General features: G+C 46.4%; 1 protein-coding gene across 2 annotated transcripts in view; it reads right to left on the bottom strand.

Annotated features, from left to right (window-relative positions):
- Nucleotides 1–1,220: 1,220 nt before the first annotated feature.
- Nucleotides 1,221–17,279, bottom strand: part of LOC309518977 (kinesin-like protein KIF19) — a 35,367-nt gene continuing 19,308 nt past the window's right edge. The window contains exons 11-20 of one of the 2 annotated variants that reach the window (XM_082199655.1): nt 16,439–16,613; nt 13,614–13,800; nt 11,001–11,271; nt 9,401–9,522; nt 6,622–6,758; nt 6,276–6,378; nt 3,676–4,101; nt 2,313–2,469; nt 1,990–2,101; nt 1,221–1,636 (exon numbers count right to left, since the gene is read on the bottom strand). In XM_082199655.1, the coding sequence (XP_082055781.1) occupies nt 1,564–1,636; nt 1,990–2,101; nt 2,313–2,469; nt 3,676–4,101; nt 6,276–6,378; nt 6,622–6,758; nt 9,401–9,522; nt 11,001–11,271; nt 13,614–13,800; nt 16,439–16,613 (1,763 nt within the window). In that variant the 3' untranslated portion in view covers nt 1,221–1,563. Of the gene's footprint in view, nt 1,656–1,989; nt 2,102–2,312; nt 2,470–3,675; nt 4,102–6,275; nt 6,379–6,621; nt 6,759–9,400; nt 9,523–11,000; nt 11,272–13,613; nt 13,801–16,438; nt 16,614–17,279 lie in introns of both variants that reach the window. The other variant, XM_082199654.1, reaches the window with a different exon arrangement.

Below are 17,279 nucleotides of genomic sequence, written 5' to 3'. Positions count from 1 at the left end.
TTCAAAATTTATCTGAGAAAAAATAATAGTAGTTTAAAGTCCATCGCAGCATTCAAATAATTTCAGTAGCAGTTCCAAGTATGATGTAAAATTTAAGATAGACTAAAGATTATTAAACTTTAACTTGTTATGTCGTGGCAGTATACAACTGATGTGAAATTGAAGTAAGGAGTAGGTGGGAAGTTGGGTCTATAGAAAAAAACAACCATTTTTACTTGAAGGTTTTGAGATGGTTAGTTGATGTTTTGATGTTCTTTTTGTTTTGTGTTTATGGATATTTGTTGTTTTTTCCTTTTTGGTGTGCTAGAGTGAACAATAAAAAAGAGAGAGAGAGAGAGATTGGGGTATCACGCAACAATGCGAAAACACCCTCCTCTTCTCCATGCACCCACAGCTTATCTCCTGCACATCAGAGTTCCTCCTCTCCCTTCACCACCATGTGAAGTCCAAATGATCTAAGCCTTTGTGAAAATGTTTTGACGGGGGCACAGGCTGCATGATGTAAACCCATCATCGGTCCAAGCCGCTTGGACTCCGGCCATGGGGGATGAAGGGCTCTTCTGTTAGGCCTTGTTGGCTGAGTCCTCTCTTCACCCTGCAGAGCTCCAAAAAGTTCTCTCTCCCCCCACCCACCTCCCTCCTGCCTCCTGGGAGAGCTCAAATCGTCTTCTGTAATTCCTCCACATCTCTTTCATGCTTCAGAAACTTCCTAACTGAATCGAGGTTGTTTTCCCTCACGGCTGGCTTCCTCTCTCCCCGTTCTCTGACATGCCTCCCGAAAACAAGCAAGCAAGAGAGCAGGGGAGATTCCCTTCTTGTGTTGCAGGAGGAGGTGCGCATGTTTCAGGCCTGACAGCTGCAACCAGCGAACCAGAGCAGTGCATTAAAAGCCTGCTGGTTTGGGGAATGTTTGCAGGATGTATCACCCGAACTGTGTGTAAATAGACATATTTGACTGCAAAAATAAAAATAAGTGGCCAAGACTAGGGAAGGAAGCAGGAGGAGTGTGAATCATAGCTGTCAACCTTCCCTTTTTTTGCGGGAAATTCCCTTATTCCAGCACCGTTTCCCGCTGCTTCCCGCTGCTATCCCAGATTGTTAGATATCCCGTAGACTGTCTCCTGGGACAGGTGAGGCTGCTGATCCCTTATTTTCAAATCTGAAAGTTGACAGCTATGGTGTGAATATGGAGGGAATTTTTGCTTTTGTTAATGTTATGCTATGAAAATCCTAATAAAATACGTTTTTTTAAATGCAATTTTGCACGTGTGCTCGAATGTGCTCCATGTCCTGATTGTGTTTATTTATCATCTTGCAAAATTTAGACAGCACACATAATATAGTAGAGAGGTTTACAAAAAACCAAAGCTGATGCGAAATGTAAACCATGATGAATAAAGTTTAAGTGAAAGCCCAATGCTATAAGTTGATCTATGGGCAATAATCTAAAAATTCATTCTCGTCATCCACAAATGCCAATATCTTAAATACATGTTATGCCAAGTAGAACCCGTCTGCATCTGGGTGGCAAGAGAGGAGCCATTTCCCATCTTCCATTAGCCTTTATTTTGTCTTTGCTGGGTTTCTGGAGTTGGGGACTTGCTGCTGCTGCTGCTGCTGCTGCTTTTTCTGCCCACTGGTGTTCTCTGCAGGCCCTGGGTGCAAAAGCAGATGGCTATTGGGAGAAATCTCCTGATCCGAACCAGAGGCTGCTCAGCTATTGCTTATTTCCCCAGTACCAACCACCCCAAGCCCTAGGTTCTGCCTGAGAGTTCCTGCTGATGGTCTGCCTAGAAGGCAAGGCAGTGAACCAAGGCAGGGCATTCTCTGTGGTGGCACCCTGTTTAGGGAACTCCCTCCTGAAGGAGGCAGGGCAATCCTACATACTAATTAGGTAGAAGGGGAAAAGGTTCCAGAAATTTGGATCCTGATGGTGATGGTTTGTGCAGTTTGGAGTTTTATGCCCAGCCCATTCATAGTCCCCCATACTGACCTTTGACCCGCTTCTGGAGAATCTGACCTCGCATTTGACCTGCGTTGCTCTGCTGGATGGTGCTGGGGGCAGCGCTGCTGATAGCCAGAATCCGCAAGGGATTTTCTTCTGGAGAGGAACGGGAAGAGGAGGGAGAGTAAATGCGGAAACGGAAGCGCCCATCACTCATTTATTACCATGTTTTTATTATTACTATATTGCAGAGAGGGGGGCCCTCTATACCAATTTGAGAGTAACTCCATCAAATCCATTGGGGTTTACTCCCGAGTAGACCTGCTGCCTAGACCAACGCCGAGAGACCCATCGGGTGACAGTTTACCTGTTTCTTGGCCAACAGAGAATTTGATTTTTGTGGCAGCTGGAAGGATGTGGGGAAGGCTGCTCATGACGACATCGGGTGACTTGATTTTGGGCAGCTGAACGTCTGGTCCATCACCTGCGTAGCTGGAGGGAACCCGGTGCTTTACTTGGGGAGCCTGCAGGACAGGACAAGGAGGTGGTGGGGTGGGGAGAAAGTTGTCTCTCAGGCAGGGGGCTTTTCCAACACCAGCAACACGATCTTTTTAAAAACAAAAAACTAGGACTGAACATGGCTCCTTCAGCCTGTCAGACATTTGCTTTGCCGTTGAGCTATTAAGTCAAGGCTGGAACCTGTGGCCCTCCACATATTTCTTTATTTATATATATATAAATGTTTATAGACCACTAGCGTTTCCGTGCGCTGCTCTGATTTCGCCAGAAGCAGCTTAGTTATGCTGGCCACATGACCCAGAAAAACTGTCTGCGGACAAACGCCAGCTCCCTCGGCCTATAGAGCGAGATGAGCACCGCAACCCCAGAGTCGTCTGCGACTGGACTTAACTTTCAGGGGTCCTTTACCTTTACTACTGCATAAAAAAAATCATGGTGGATGACAACAAAAATACATAAAGCCTTACAGCAAGAACATGTGAAAAAGTTAGAAAAACAAAAACCATTGTGGAAGGATGTATTCTTAATTGCCTGCAGAGGCCTGGCAGAACAGAAATGTTTTCAGCAGGCATTTAAAAGTTGGCATGCAAAACACCTGCAGAATCTGCAGCAGCCTCAGCAGACCGTGAGTTTCCTACTCTGCAGCTTAAACAGTAGAGTCCTTGTCCTTTCTCCTTGTTAATACAGTCTTACCTTGGTTTTCAAACAGCTTAGTTCTCAAGCGTTTTGGATCCCAAACGCCGCAAACCTGGAAGTGACTGTTCTGCTTTACGAACTACTTTTGGGAGCCAAACATACGACGGGGCTTCCAATTGGCTGCAGGAGCTTCCTGCAGCCAATCAGAAGCTGTGCTTTGGTTTCCAAACGTTTTGGAAGTCGAACGGACTTCTGGAATGGATTCCATTCGACTTCCATAAACGACTGTAGAAGAATTGGTGCAAAAGAGTAACAACAACAGCAAGAAAAGAACTGTGCAACAAATTGGAAGCACGTGCATGTGCTTCATTGCGTAATTTATGCATGTTGCGGAATCTCACTTTTCATGGCGCAGGAGTTGGCCTGTGAAGCAAAATGCTGGTGGCTGTTGTAGCAGTGCAGAGTACACAGCAACTGGAACGATCCCTAGCAGACACCATTCAACTAGTGCTTTCCCCCTTTGCCTCATTTTTCTATCGAATGGACCTGCAAATTTCCCCCCAAAGCAGACATACCCTGGGGGAGGTAGGGTCAAGGGAGCGCGATCTCTTCTTCCCAGCTTTCCATTCCAAGAGCTGCTCCTTCTGAGCCTTGTGCTGTGGCCGTTTTTCTCTCTGGGGCTCCATGCTGAGGCCGTGGACGCTCTCCGTATCCTTCAAGAGGTGCCCCGGAGGGGAGCTGGGATGCAGCTCCAGAGTCCCTTCCTCAAAACCATGGACGGAAGAGACCTCCCCACTGGGGTCTCTGTCCTGAGTTCGGGAACGGCGACGGGCGGCAATCAGAGCAATCCGCCTGGTGCCCTCGGCAATCTCCCTCAAAGCTTCCTGGCTCAGAGAGCTGCTGGAGATGTCCTCGTTGGACTTTTTGCAACCGGAGTCGCGGGAAGGAGGGGTCTGTAGCTTGGAAGCCACCTTTCGCAAAGGGATGCCTGAGGTCACCCTCTAGAAACCAAAGCAAGCAACACTCAGCATTTGCTCCCTGTGTTTATTACTTAGCAAATATTTCAATGCAAAAGGCAGTTCCGCTGCAACACTGAGCTCAGTGCCTCAACAGTGCCATCTAGGCTGCAGTACCGCCCTGCCTAAGCACCTGGTCAGCTGACCCTCCAGGGCCAATCCCTGTCCACTAGGCCCTATAAAAAGGCTTAGCTTCCTAAGGTCCTGTTCCCTTGGGTCTTGACCCCTACTGGGCTTTGACCCTGCTTCTCTGAGGCTTCAGCCTTGTCTGTTTTGGACCATTCGCCTGCTCCCCCTGAGCCTTGAAGCATAAGAACATGGGAGAGTTTGGCCACTGCATCAGACCAAAGGCCCACCAAGTCCGGCATGATTTGGCAGGAGCCAGACGATACTGCTGAGCTTTTGGCACGACGTAGAATAGCATCCATTTCTAGAACGGAACTGCCTCTATCCCCCAGACCCAAATGTTTATGTGTTAAGGGTTCACCTCCATCCCATGCCCTCCTGCTCATGACTATCCTGCAGCAACTGGGGCAGAGAGAGAAGGATACAAAAGAACCACATCTGATCCCTAAAGAAGAGAGATGGACGACAGGGAAGGAAATAAAATAGCTGGAGCACAATTTAGAACAGTGTTTCCCAACCTTTTTTGGGCAAAGGCACACTTGTTTCATGAAAAAAATCTCGAGGCACACCACCATGCCAGATGGGGAAAGGTCACTTTTTACTTATGTAAAAAAAAATAAAAAAATAGTAACAGCATAGAAGGTAATGGTTAGGCTAGCATCCCTCTTCCAAATATGCTAGGTTTTTATTTGCAGGGACTGTTCTACATGGGAAAGCATTCAGCACTGTCATTCTCCCATCTGCCATCTGAATTGGTACTATTCTGGGTCAACTTACTCTGCTGCATGTGTAGATGAAAATGGCACCAAGTGTGGGGGAGGGGGCAGAACAGGTTTCAGATACAGGATATTAAGCATACACGTACTTCAGATTGAACTGGTTGCTTGCTTTGCAAGTTTTCATTTCCCAAATGACTGCCTTGGCAAGCGCAATACCTACCAGGCTCAACGTCGGTCTCGCGCTGCCGCTTCCCGCGCTCTCAAGGACCCGGGAGGAGGAAGGCGTGAAGGGAATCCCGAAGGCGCAAAAACCTCGTGCATGCGCAGGCCTTCCGCCTGCGACAGCCCAGTAGGCCGGCCGAAGCGAGCGGCGATGGGATGTGGGAGGGAGCTCGCTCGCCGCCCCGCGTGTGCCTATGTGGGGCACGTTACAGCCCTGTGACGTCAGCGCCACGCAGGCAGCCAGGCAGGCAGACGGCGAGAGCCCCACGCTGGGTGGCCTCTCCCCGCCGCCCCGCCTCTCGCCGCCTGACTCGCCCGCCTCCCTCCCACGGCACACCAGGCAACGTCTTGCGGCACACTAGTGTGCCACGGAACACCGGTTGGGAAACACTGATTTAGAACAATGTCCTGTCATTCTCCACCCACATGCTCCTGATCTCCAAGTGCCACCGTCTTGGACCATTGGCCTTGATGGCTGGGGCAGATGGGAGTTTGAGTTTGCAACATCTGGAAGGCCACAGGCTCCCCATCCCTGATGCAGAAGTGGCTAAGTAATCCATGAGGGCCGTAATCCGACCAGAATATCAGTGGACTGGATCCTCTACCCCTGGAGAAAGTGCACAGGTGTTTCATTGAGTTTAAAAATATAGTCAATATTGAGTTTTCGAGGGGAAGTGGAAAAAAGAGAAACTGAACAGGGGGAAAAGAAGAGTGAAATATTTTGCTAAACGGAGAACTGTAGAGTTGGAAAAGACTACAAGGGTCATTTAGTCCAACTCCATGCAATGCAAGAATATTGCCCCCATGTGGGACTCAAATCTATGATCCTGTAATTAAGACTCTCATGCTCTACTGACCAAGCTATCCAGTTACATGTTGTGAAGATGCCCTGTTCAAGAAAGGGGGTTAAATGAAATATGGCTATTTGACAGTAAGCAGCCATTGTGGAAACCTAGAAGCCCTCTCTCTTTGTTGTGCACCAGGGACTAGAAGCTTGGCAATGCTGGATGCCCAATGTTCTCTTGCAGTCTAACCTCCCAGAGGGTTGTTGTCAGTGCTACAAAAGGGAGAGGATGATGTTGACCAACTGACCTGTTGGCGAACAGGAGTTCTTAGCAAGTCGGCCAAAGCAGGGGTGTGGCTCCAGTCATGGCTCCTTTTGGCCGGGGTGTTTTTAGACGATCTGTAGCTGTCGCTAAGAACATCGAGAGAAGAGAGAGGGAGAGATGTACAGCCAGGAAACCCAACCCCTCTGACTCATTAAGCAGACAACACTGGATGAGCCCAGGCAAAATCAGATGGAAAACAGGGAATTGGCCATTTCTGCGAGTGGCCGTTGTGTCGGAAGAGCCACAAAGCCCTTCCCAGAGGGAGGCGTTTGACTGCAAGAGTGCAGTGGGGGGAGGACCAGAGAGGGCTTTGTAAAGAATGCAAGTACCTGTCCGATTCCACAACAATTGGGGGTAGCTCAAATTTTGACCCCCAAACGAAATCTTTCTTGCGCTCCAGCAATCCTTTTTGGTTCTCTTCTTTGTTTAGTTCCAGCGGCTGAGCCTTATCGTGAGCAGAGCCATCCTATCAGGGAAGGAAGACAAGAGGGGGAAATCTCTGTCACCCGGTGGATGTGCACTCTAGAATCGACTACTTTCCCATCACAGATTTTAGCTGGGTGGATAGTTGCTTCCATCTTTTGTTATTTTGTGCAATTGTACTCATTCCACACCTGCCTATTCCATAGTTCTGTCTTTCATCTTTTAATTTTCACCTGTTGTTATAACCCCTCTCTCTGTTTTATATACATTGTAAAATGAAATATAAAAAATCTTGTTGTTTGCTTCTTCAGACAACTTCCCTGGCAGCTGTAGCTATGTCCTGGAACAGGAAGGGCTAAACCCAAACCATTTTGAGCATTTTTCCCCCCTGGCCTTCTAAGAACCCACCCTATTTTAGCAGCAAAAAGAGGGGGAAATAAAATAGACAATGTGCTGGCATAGGCCCAGGGGCAAAGCGTCTCAACCCAGGCTGGCAGCCTGATAAAGTGGCAAATCGCTGATCATCAGGTAGACAGACAGGAAAAGGGGCAGCCCCACCCACCAATGGCATGGAGCTGCCAGAAGGCTGGTCCAGGCTGATCCTTCACACTAGGGCAGGGAGATTGTGATCTACTCACAGGATGAAAAACTGGCAGTGATCTACCCATGGGAGGGCAGGTCAAAGAAGTTTCTGAGCTTTTTTTAAGGAGGGAAGACATTATTGTCTACCTTTTGGGGGGGGGTTCAGGTCAAAGTTGTTGAGCTTTTTTTAGGCAGGAAGGTCGAAATCGAATCGTCAGTGACACAGACAAAAATTACCCCACAATCAATTTCTAACAACCGGTGCTCAACCGCTCGACCTGTTGGCTATCCATGTACCAGGGCATGTCATTTCAGGGGTGGAACTTAATTTTTGAAAATTTCTTCAGTAGGGGGTCTTAAAAATACGCTCTCGGGTGTGAAGAATTCAAATCTGCTCTTGTTCTTGTGAATGGACAACATTTAGCTTGGTAAGTCTTATGTTTGATGAAGAAGCACAGAGACTGCTTTCGGAAAACCAAAGGATTTTAATTTCACCTTCTGATAATGTCAAGCAATGCTAAATAATAAGAAATGAATTAACAATATAACTGCAAGTACAGTCGTACCTTGGTTTTTGATCAGCTTAGTTCTCAAACGTTTTGGCTCCCAAACATCGCAAACTTGGAAGTGACTGTTGCGGTTTGCTAGCTATTTTTGGAAGCCGAACGTCCAACGGGGCTTCCACGGCTTCTGATTACCTGCAGGAACTTCCTGCAGACAATCAGAAGCCACACTTTGTGTTAAGTTGTGAGCGAACATAGCAGACGACACAGCGATTTCTCCAGAGCAGCTCTTTATTTGTAAGCTGGAACAGAACTGATCAGCAAACAGCTCAGCCGGCCTGCTTTTATAGGCAGCCGGCTGTCAACAATGTAGCAACAACGACCCAGGGTTTCCCGCCTAAAATAACTGACGTGGACCTGAGTGAAAACTACATACACAATACTCCTGGCGGCCAGGGTGAGAACTTCAATACATAACACTTTGGTTTTCAAACATTTTGGAAGCCAAATGGACTTTTGGAACAGATTCCGTTCAACTTCGAAGGTATGGCCATAGGTTGCAATCATTTTCAATTATTTTAATGCAATGTTACACACATTTTACTTACCAAGCAAAAGTAATTTAATCATAATATCTTCTGAGTTCCCGATTCATGCTACAAGTTTTTAGCACCCCTCATTTTTGGAATTTGAAAGCTGGGAAATCCAGCACCGCCTGGCCCCAGGTTAATAATAAATAATAATATTTTTTTATTTATACCCTGCCCTTCCCGGTTCAGAAAACTGGGCTCAGGGCAGCTAACAACAAACTTAAAACACTTAATTAATGCAACAAAAAACAGCTTAAAATACAGTATAAAATGTGAATAACAATAAATTCAGAATTCAAAAATCAATTTAGGGGGAAAATCCATGCAATAAACATTAGATGATCACCAGGGCTAGCTGGCTGAATTAGTCCTATTTGGGCCAGCGAGGAGACCAAGGAAGAATTAGCTGTGGGATCCCAGAGCGGGTAAGGGGGAGGGAAGAGAAGGGAAATAAAAGATCAGGCTGAATTCAAATTAAAGGCTAGGCAGAATGGCTCTGTCTTACAGAAAGGGGATTAAATCCTGTAGGGCCCTAGTCTTATGGGACAGAGCATTCCACCAGGTCGGAGCCATCACTGAGAAGGCCCTGGCCCTTGTGGAGGATAGTCTGACTTCCTTAGGGCCCGGGACCTCTAAACTATGATTATTCATGCACCTCAAGGTCCTCTGCAGGGCAGACCAGGAGAGGCAGTCCTGTAAATATGAGGGCCCTAAGCCACAAAGGCTGGAGTTTCTGGGTCCTAAGCCACAAACCCACGGGAGTTTCTGGGACAGTTTCAAGAGCAGCCCCGTGTTTTGTTTTCCCTTCCTCCCTAGAGAACAGTGAGGTATGGGGAAGGACCATCGCTCAATGGCAGAACATCTGCTTTGCACACAGGAAGACTGGAGAGCTGCTGCCAGTCAGTGCAGACAGTACTAAGCCAGATGGACCGATGGTCCTGTCGCTGTCGAGGGCAACTTCCTATGTCCCTGTTCCTATTTCGAGAAAAGGAAGGATAGTTCTGCCTCACCTGGAGTGCTCCAGACATCAGGGAGTGTAGTGCCAGAAGCCGGCCCAGGGTCCCTTCCTCCAACTCACGGATATGCAGCTGGTACAGTTTTCCCAACAGCTCTGGCACGGGGATGTTGTGGTCTGTAGAAAAGGAAGGAAGCTTGCACAGGTGAGGACACAAAAACAGATGGGTTGCGTGGAGCTGAGTTTGTACAGCCTGGAGAAGGGAAGACGGAGAGGTGATGCGACAACCATCTCCAAATATCTGTATACCAGTATACCTAAAGGAGTGTCTCCACCTCCATCATTCTGCCTGGACACTGAGGTCCAGCTCGGAGGGCCTTCTGGCAATTCCCTCACTGCGAGAAGTGAAGTTACAGGGAACCAGGCAGAGGGCCTTCTCAGTGGTGGCACCTGCCCTCTGGAACACCCTCCCGTCAGATGTCATAGAAAAAAACAACTATATGACTTTTAGAAGACATCTGAAGGCAGCCCTGTTTAGGGAAGTTTTTAATGTATGACATTTTAATGTATTTTTAATCCTTATTGGAAGCCAGATGGGCAGGGTACAAATAATAAATTGTTGTTGCTGTTGTTATCATCTGAAGGGCTGCCTCATGGAAGACGCTTGTTTGCTCTGGTTAAGAGGGAAACATTCTCACAGAAGGGACCCATTCCTCAGGTGGCAAACAGCTGTCCTCTTCTGCTGAGGGTGAAGAGCCCTTGGATGGGCACCAGCGTGGAAGAAAGATGGGCAATCAATGTAAGATAGCAACAAATATCCCATTGGGTCCTTCCAGAGGGGAGGCTTAATACTGCAGACAAATGAGGTTTCACAAATGGACTATTGGCAACATTTTCTTTCTTTCTTTCTTTCTTTCTTTCTTTAAAAAAAAATTATTTATGCTTTTCAGGTTTATACATTTCATTAATTTTAAAATCATTTTAACATTTCAAAACTCGACTTCCTTCCCCCTCTTTCTGTAGTTCCTAAAAATTATTTTCAATATCTTCTGCATATCCAAATTCACTTAATTTGTTCATTCATTTATCTACTTTAAATATATAAAACTCTTATTCTGGGGATTATAACTGATTTTTGATTTTTATTGTTATTCATGTTTTTATACTGTATTTTATGCTGCTTTTATTCTTAAGTGTTTTAAAGTGTTTTGAATTTGTTGTTAGCCACCCTGAGCCCGGTTTTTGAACTGGGAAGGGAGGGAAATAAATAAATAAATAATAAAACTTCAGGTTATTACAATGATCCTGCCAATGTTCTTATCTGTTTACAATTTATCTGTAAATATACAATAAACCATTTCCATTCTTTTATTTAAAAAAGTTTGTTAAAACACACAGAGGTTGGAGGGCCACCTGTCAGGGATGCTTTGAGATTCCTGCACTGGAGAGGGCTGAACTAGACGCCACTAGGGGTCCCTTCCAACTCTACAGTTCCGTGGTTCTGTGGCACCCAGGACTGCCCACAACCTCTGTAAAACACAACAGAGACCGGGGCTGGGCAATTGCCTTCTCCTTGTGTGGTCTTGGTTGTGCCTGGAATCTGGTCCGACAGGTAAGGGCCCCGCCCACTTTGGGCTCTGGCCCCGCCCACTCACCCCTTATCAGCTGCTGCTGCTGCTGGATTATCTCTCGGCAGAGGCGCCTTTGCTGCTGGTGGCTGTGGATGAGCAAGTCCTTCTGGCACAGCAGGGTCTCCTTGCGCAAGGCGTTGGCCTGCAGCTCGGTCTTGCCGACTTCCAGCTCATGGGCTTTGCAAAGGAGCCTCAGGACTTCCTTCTGGTCCTCACTGGTGATCTGCTCAGGCAGCAGCTTCTCCATCTGCAAAACCTTCTTTCTGGCATTTGCCAGGCGCTGCTCTATGTCGGCCTAAATTAGGAAGGGGAGAGGTGCCGAGGAAAGAAGAACGGCAGACAAAATTAACGGACTAAGCAGAATCGGATAGAATGACAGGAAGGATTCGAAACCTGCGGGACCAGAGATTGGAAGAAATATAAGAACTGATTGAAGAGCAACTGTAGTCAACAGATTACACTAGTAGGACTACAAGAAGTTTTGTAAGGAGAAATATATGAAATATTGCAAATAAGAGAGACATTAGTTATGAGATTTAAACGCAATTAGTGAAAGTAAGAAATGTATATTAAGTGAAAAGATTGGAAAATTTTCAGATGTGATTGATGGTAGTCAAAAAATTGTATAAGATATAAAAGCATGTTTAATAATTGTTGAAAATGTTATGTTAAAAAACTAACAAAAAAGTAAAAGGGGGGGGAGGAAGGGGATAGGTGACCATGAGTCAGGCTCCTAAATAAGCCCAAATAAGGAGAGCCTGCGGGAGCAGGCCAGCGACCCATTTATTTTATTAGTAGTAGTAGTAGTAATATTGATTAAACTTATTAGTCACTTGTGATCAGAAGACCTCCAAGTGACTTACAGCAAAGAAAAATATACAATATTGTATATAATACTAAGGGGGAAAGGGGGTATCATATAATACGTTGACATTTCATATAATATGGCATTTATGGAAAAACAAAAAGAATATACTAGCTGTATAAATAATAGCAAACAACATTAAGAATACCACTCAAGAAGCAAAGCAACACTCTGACCCTCTAATTAGCAACTAAACGAAACCTCAGCCAGCATCAGCATCACTATTACCACCATGATTATTATTGCTGTTATTAAAATTTGCATCCCGTCTCATACCTGCAGATCTCAGGGCAGTTCACAACACGAAATCACTATATATATATATATATATATATATATATATATATATATATATGTTATGTTTCCAAGGGGTTGCTCAAGAGCAAGCAGGCAAATATCTGTGAAGCCTTGGCTTTGCTGCCAAAATAAACTTTATCTGTCCGGAGCGCCACTCTCCCGTGGCTGTCTCAATCACTGGCAGAATCTGTGAGTGGGCGGTTCCTAAACTTTCCCCAGCAAAGCAGCTTCTTGACGCCCAATCTGTGCCTCCCCTCTCTGCGCGAATGCTTTCTGCGCAAAGAGGGCGTGGGCAGCGGAGGACCCCTTCCCTCCCCGCTTCTCCCAGGCAAGGGGTCCTGGGACCGCCTCGCCACTTCCGACTCCCGCACCTCCTCTCCACTGGCGGTGCGTTTACTCTCCTCCGTTGAAGAGGAGCTACTTCCCACGATCCCTGTAGGCTCTCTCTCTCCCTCCTGAACTGATGGCCGTTCCCTGACAATATATATACAAAAACAGAAAATACGTAAGAAAACCAAAAGCAACCCAATAACGCCCCCCCAAAAAAAACACACGTAAAAGGGTTATGAAGCACCTGTCCCGAATCTCCCAACATTCAGCCGTGTAGTGTCTAGATAGCAGGATTGGGACCTGGGAGAAAGCAGGATTCAAATTCCCACTTGGTCATGACGCTCGCTGGGTGACCTTGGGCCAGGCATGAGCTCTCTCTCAGCTCAGTCCACCTCACAGGGTTGCTGTGCGAATTAAACGAGGAGCGGGACACCGTATCTGGCAAAGCAGAACTTCCAAGGTCATAGAATCCTAGAGTTGGAAGAGACCACAAGGGCCATCGAGTCCAACCCCCTGCCAAGCAGGAAACACCATCAGAGCACTCCTGACATATGGTTGTCAAGCCTCTGCTTAAAGACCTCCAAAGTAGGAGACTCCACCACACTCCTTGGCAGCAAATTCCACTGTCGAACAGCTCTTACTGTCAGGAAGTTCTTCCTAATGTTTAGGTGGAATCTTCTTTCTTGTAGTTTGGATCCATTGCTCCGTGTCCGCTTCTCTGGAGCAGCAGAAAACAACCTTTCTCCCTCCTCTATGTGACATCCTTTTATATATTTGAACATGGCTATCATATCACCCCTTAACCTCCTCTCCTCCAGGCTAAACATGCCCAGCTCCCTTAGCCGTTCCTCATAAGGCATCGTTTCCAGGCCTTTGACCATTTTGGTTGCCCTCCTCTGGACACGTTCCAGTTTGTCAGTGTCCTTCTTGAACTGTGGTGCCCAGAACTGGACACACTACTCCAGGTGAGGTCTAAGCGTGGCCTCTAGCACAGCGAGGTTCCAGGAGAATCCCTAAGTAAAAAGCTCATTTCCAGACATGCATATCTTTTAAAAAATAAAATAAAATATTGTTTTTCAGCCTCAGGTTTGGCCCATCATGAGACAACAACAACACGGCTTTCATAGAGGGATGCAGTGCGTTACCTTCAAGACAGCTGTTTTCCGCTGCTCAGATAAGAGCATGCTGATCTCCTCCTTGGCTACCAGGACTTCGTGAGGCTCTGGCGAATCTCCTCCTTGCTCTGCCTCCTCCATGGCTTCCTCCTCTTTCGCGCCCACCTGCTGCTTGCTGGGATACCTGTCAGTCTGGCGGGCCTTTTCTTGTTCCCAGCTACAAACAAAGGACACAGTAGATCAAGGTCGTTTACACCTTGGCAAGGCCTATTAGTGTATAAAACTCTCAACAACTTGGGACCAGTTTACCTGCGAGATCGCATTGCCCCATATCTGCCCCCTTGAACGCTTCCATCTGTGGAACCGGCCCTGTTCCGGGAGCTACAGAACACCAGTTCTGCGTTTGTAAGGAATCAATCTTTAAGTGTGGCAGCAACACGTAACTGTGGAACTCCCTGCCTTATAGACATCAGGAGGCACTCTTTTTGGTGTTTGCCAGGAAAAAATAACATTTTTTCTTTAGACAAGCCAGCTCAGACATGTTGGTGTGTGTTTCAATCCATTTTTGAGCTTATTGGTAATTTAATTTTTAAAAAAATAGTTTTAAAATAGTTGTTTTCAATCACTTTTATTAATAATGTTATTGTTTTATTGTCTTTATAAACTGCTTTCAGGTTTGTTTGGTTTTTTTAAAAAAAATCAGTGTATTAGAAGTTTAAATAAATACGGTAAATAAAGTTTTCTCCTGGCATGATTATTATCAAGACTCCCAGTACCTAATTGGGCAGACTCCTGTATCAGAGGCTACAGTGCCCTCTAGTGTTCACCCAAGAACTTTCAAAACCCCTGGAACTGCTGTTCTAAAGACAAGGTGGTAGCTGCAGGGATGTTTGCACTTTGGGAGCCAGGGATTAAATCTTGCTGCCTTCACTGTGTAACCTTGTTCCTTGCTTGGGAACGGGATCATGTAGCCAGCGCAGGATTAAACCCTGTCCTCCTATCCGCTAGCTGATGTCGCCAGTGACTTCAGCTGATGTGTGTGGTCCAGGGGAAATAGCCTTGTGGATTAATTGAATCCCTTGATGGGCCAAAAACAGCCTGCAGTGCCTGGTTCAAGCAGGAGGCCTGAAGCTGCCTTTCCATAGTGAGCACCTGGGAAGCAAAGGTGAGCAAGCACGCCACTCACCGATTCCCAGTCTTGCCCAATAACCTTGAGACTGTATTTCCATCAAATTATTACCTACTATACAGTGGTGCCCCGCAAGACGAATGCCTCGCAAGACGGAAAACTCGCTAGACGAAAGAGTTTTCCGTTTTGGAGGTGCTTCGCAAAACAAATCTCCTATGGGCTTGCTTCGCAAGACGAAAATGTCTTGCGAGTTCCTGCGGGGTTTTTTTCCTCCCCCCCCTTTTTCTAAGCCGCTAAGCCGCTTATCAGCTGATCCGATAAGCCAATAAGACGCTAAAAGCCGCTAATAGCGCTAATCCGCTAATCCGTCAATGGGCTTGCTTCGCAAGACGAAAAAACCGCTAGACAAAGAGAATCACAGAACGGATTCTTTTCGTCTTGTGAGGCACCACTGTATATTAAAGAAAGAGGGGCGCGGGTAGCGGTGTGGTCTAGGAGCCTAGGGTTTGCCGATCAGAAGCTCAGCGGTTTGAATCCCCGCAACAGGGTGAGCTCCCGTTGCTCGGTCCCTGCTCCTGCCAACCTAGCAGTTCGAAAGCACGTCAAAGTGCAAGTAGATAAATAGGTACCACTCCAGTGGAATGAAACGGTGTTTCCATGCGCTGCTCTGGTTCGCCAGAAGCGGCTTAGTCATGCTGGCCACATGACACGGAAGCTGTACGCCGGTTCCTCGGCCAATAAAGCGAGATGAGCACCGCAACCCCAGAGTTGTCCACAACAGGACCTAACGGTCAAGGGGTACCTTTACCTTTTTATATATTAAGGAAAGCTTTCTGTTTCCCAGTTTGCTGGGCATTTGGACATTGCTTCCAATATCTTAACCACATTTTGCATGACGGTTCCTGAGATGAGGGAGCAGGTTTTTTGTCCATGTTTGGATACCACAGAGTGCCATTTCAAATCAAGACATTGGACCACACCTTTCAAAACCACAATGAATTTTACCACCTGCGCTGATTATTGTTATTATTTTTTGGTTCCTCGGAATTCCTGAACAACACCAGGCATGAGCCTGCTAGTAGTAACAGTTTCTATATTTGCACCTGAATAATTAAAAAATTGTCCAGTAGCACCTTAGAGACCAACTAAGTTTGTTCTGGGTGTAAGCTTTCGTGTGCATGCGCCTGAAGAAGTGTGCATGCACACGAAAGCTTATACCCAGAACAAACTTAGTTGGTCTCTAATAATAATAATTTATTATTTATACCCCGCCAAACTGGCCGGGTTTCCACAGCCACTCTGGGCAGCTTCCACCAAATATTAAAAACAATACAGCATCAGACATTAAAAACTTCCCTAAACAGTTGTCTTTTAAAAGTAAAATAGTTGTTTATTGCTTTGACATCTGCTGGGAGGCCACTACAAAGAAGGCCCTCTGCCTGGTGCTCTAAGGTGCTACTGGACAATTTTTTTATTTTTTTATTTCGACTGCATCAGACCGACACAGCTACCTACCTGAATCTATATTGACATCTGTTCATATAAATTAGCACCGGCCAATTTTATGCAGATATCTCTCTCTCTCTCTCTCTCTCTCTCTCTCTCTCTCTCTCTGGGCAGAAGCAGCCACCCTTCTTAGGTGCATTGTTAATACTACCCAGTTCTTTTCACCTTAGAGGACCCCCCCCCAAAAAAAGCACAGTTGCCCATCAGTCCCTCAGCTCACTCAGCAATCATTAGCAGATGCCTGGAGGTGTCTACATGCAGCTCCATGTCTGTCTTCTCCAGCTCCATCAGGCTGCGTCTCATGTCCATCTGCTCCTTGAAAGCCCCAACCAGCTGTTCCCGCAACTTGTTCATCTGCTGACGGCTGTCCTCTTCAGGGTCATGGGGAGCCTCCGCTGCGGGAAAACAAGAGCACAGGCACTTTCCCACCCCTGCTTCCATCCCCTTTTCTTTTTTAAGCGTGTTTCTAGCACCCAGGGCACAGAGGAGGAAGCCGCAAGCCTCCCAGATGTTGCTGCACTATAACTCCTGTCATTCCTGGACCTTGGCCGTTGGCCAAACACAAGTGTCCCTGAGACTCTGGAGAGGTTGGTGTGGACCCCATGTCCTCCTGCACTGCTCCTTCTACTGACACCTGTGCTAAACCTTTATCGAGCCCCTCTTACGAAACCTGCAAGGAGGATCAAAAACGTCTTATGTTCCTTTTAATCCTTTCAGATCAAAGAGCATCTATCACTCTCAGCGTGGGCATGTACTGTGCTGAAGCAGGCAAAATCTGCCAGGACCCGAAATCATGGAATTTCTCTCTTTGGAGTTGGTGACAGGACTACAACTTTTTTTTAAAAATGGTGCCTGTTTTATTTCACTCATTAGCTGGGATTCCTGCCTTGTAGGCTTGGACAAGATGATCCTTTGGGTTCTTTCCAACTCCACAATTCTATGATTCACTGCTAGTTGTTTTATTTTATTATTATTTTTCCCTATTATAGACACATCTGCTTCTTATTCTTTTCTTAATCCTGGTCATTGCCTCACCCGTAGTTTTATAAATCATTTAATGT

Source organism: Podarcis vaucheri (assembly GCF_965113315.1).
Source record: "Podarcis vaucheri genome assembly, chromosome: 14".
NCBI classification, from domain to species: Eukaryota; Metazoa; Chordata; class Lepidosauria; order Squamata; family Lacertidae; genus Podarcis; species Podarcis vaucheri.
The sequence above is the reverse complement of the archived record's forward strand: the minus strand, read 5'-3'. Positions and strand labels throughout refer to the sequence as shown.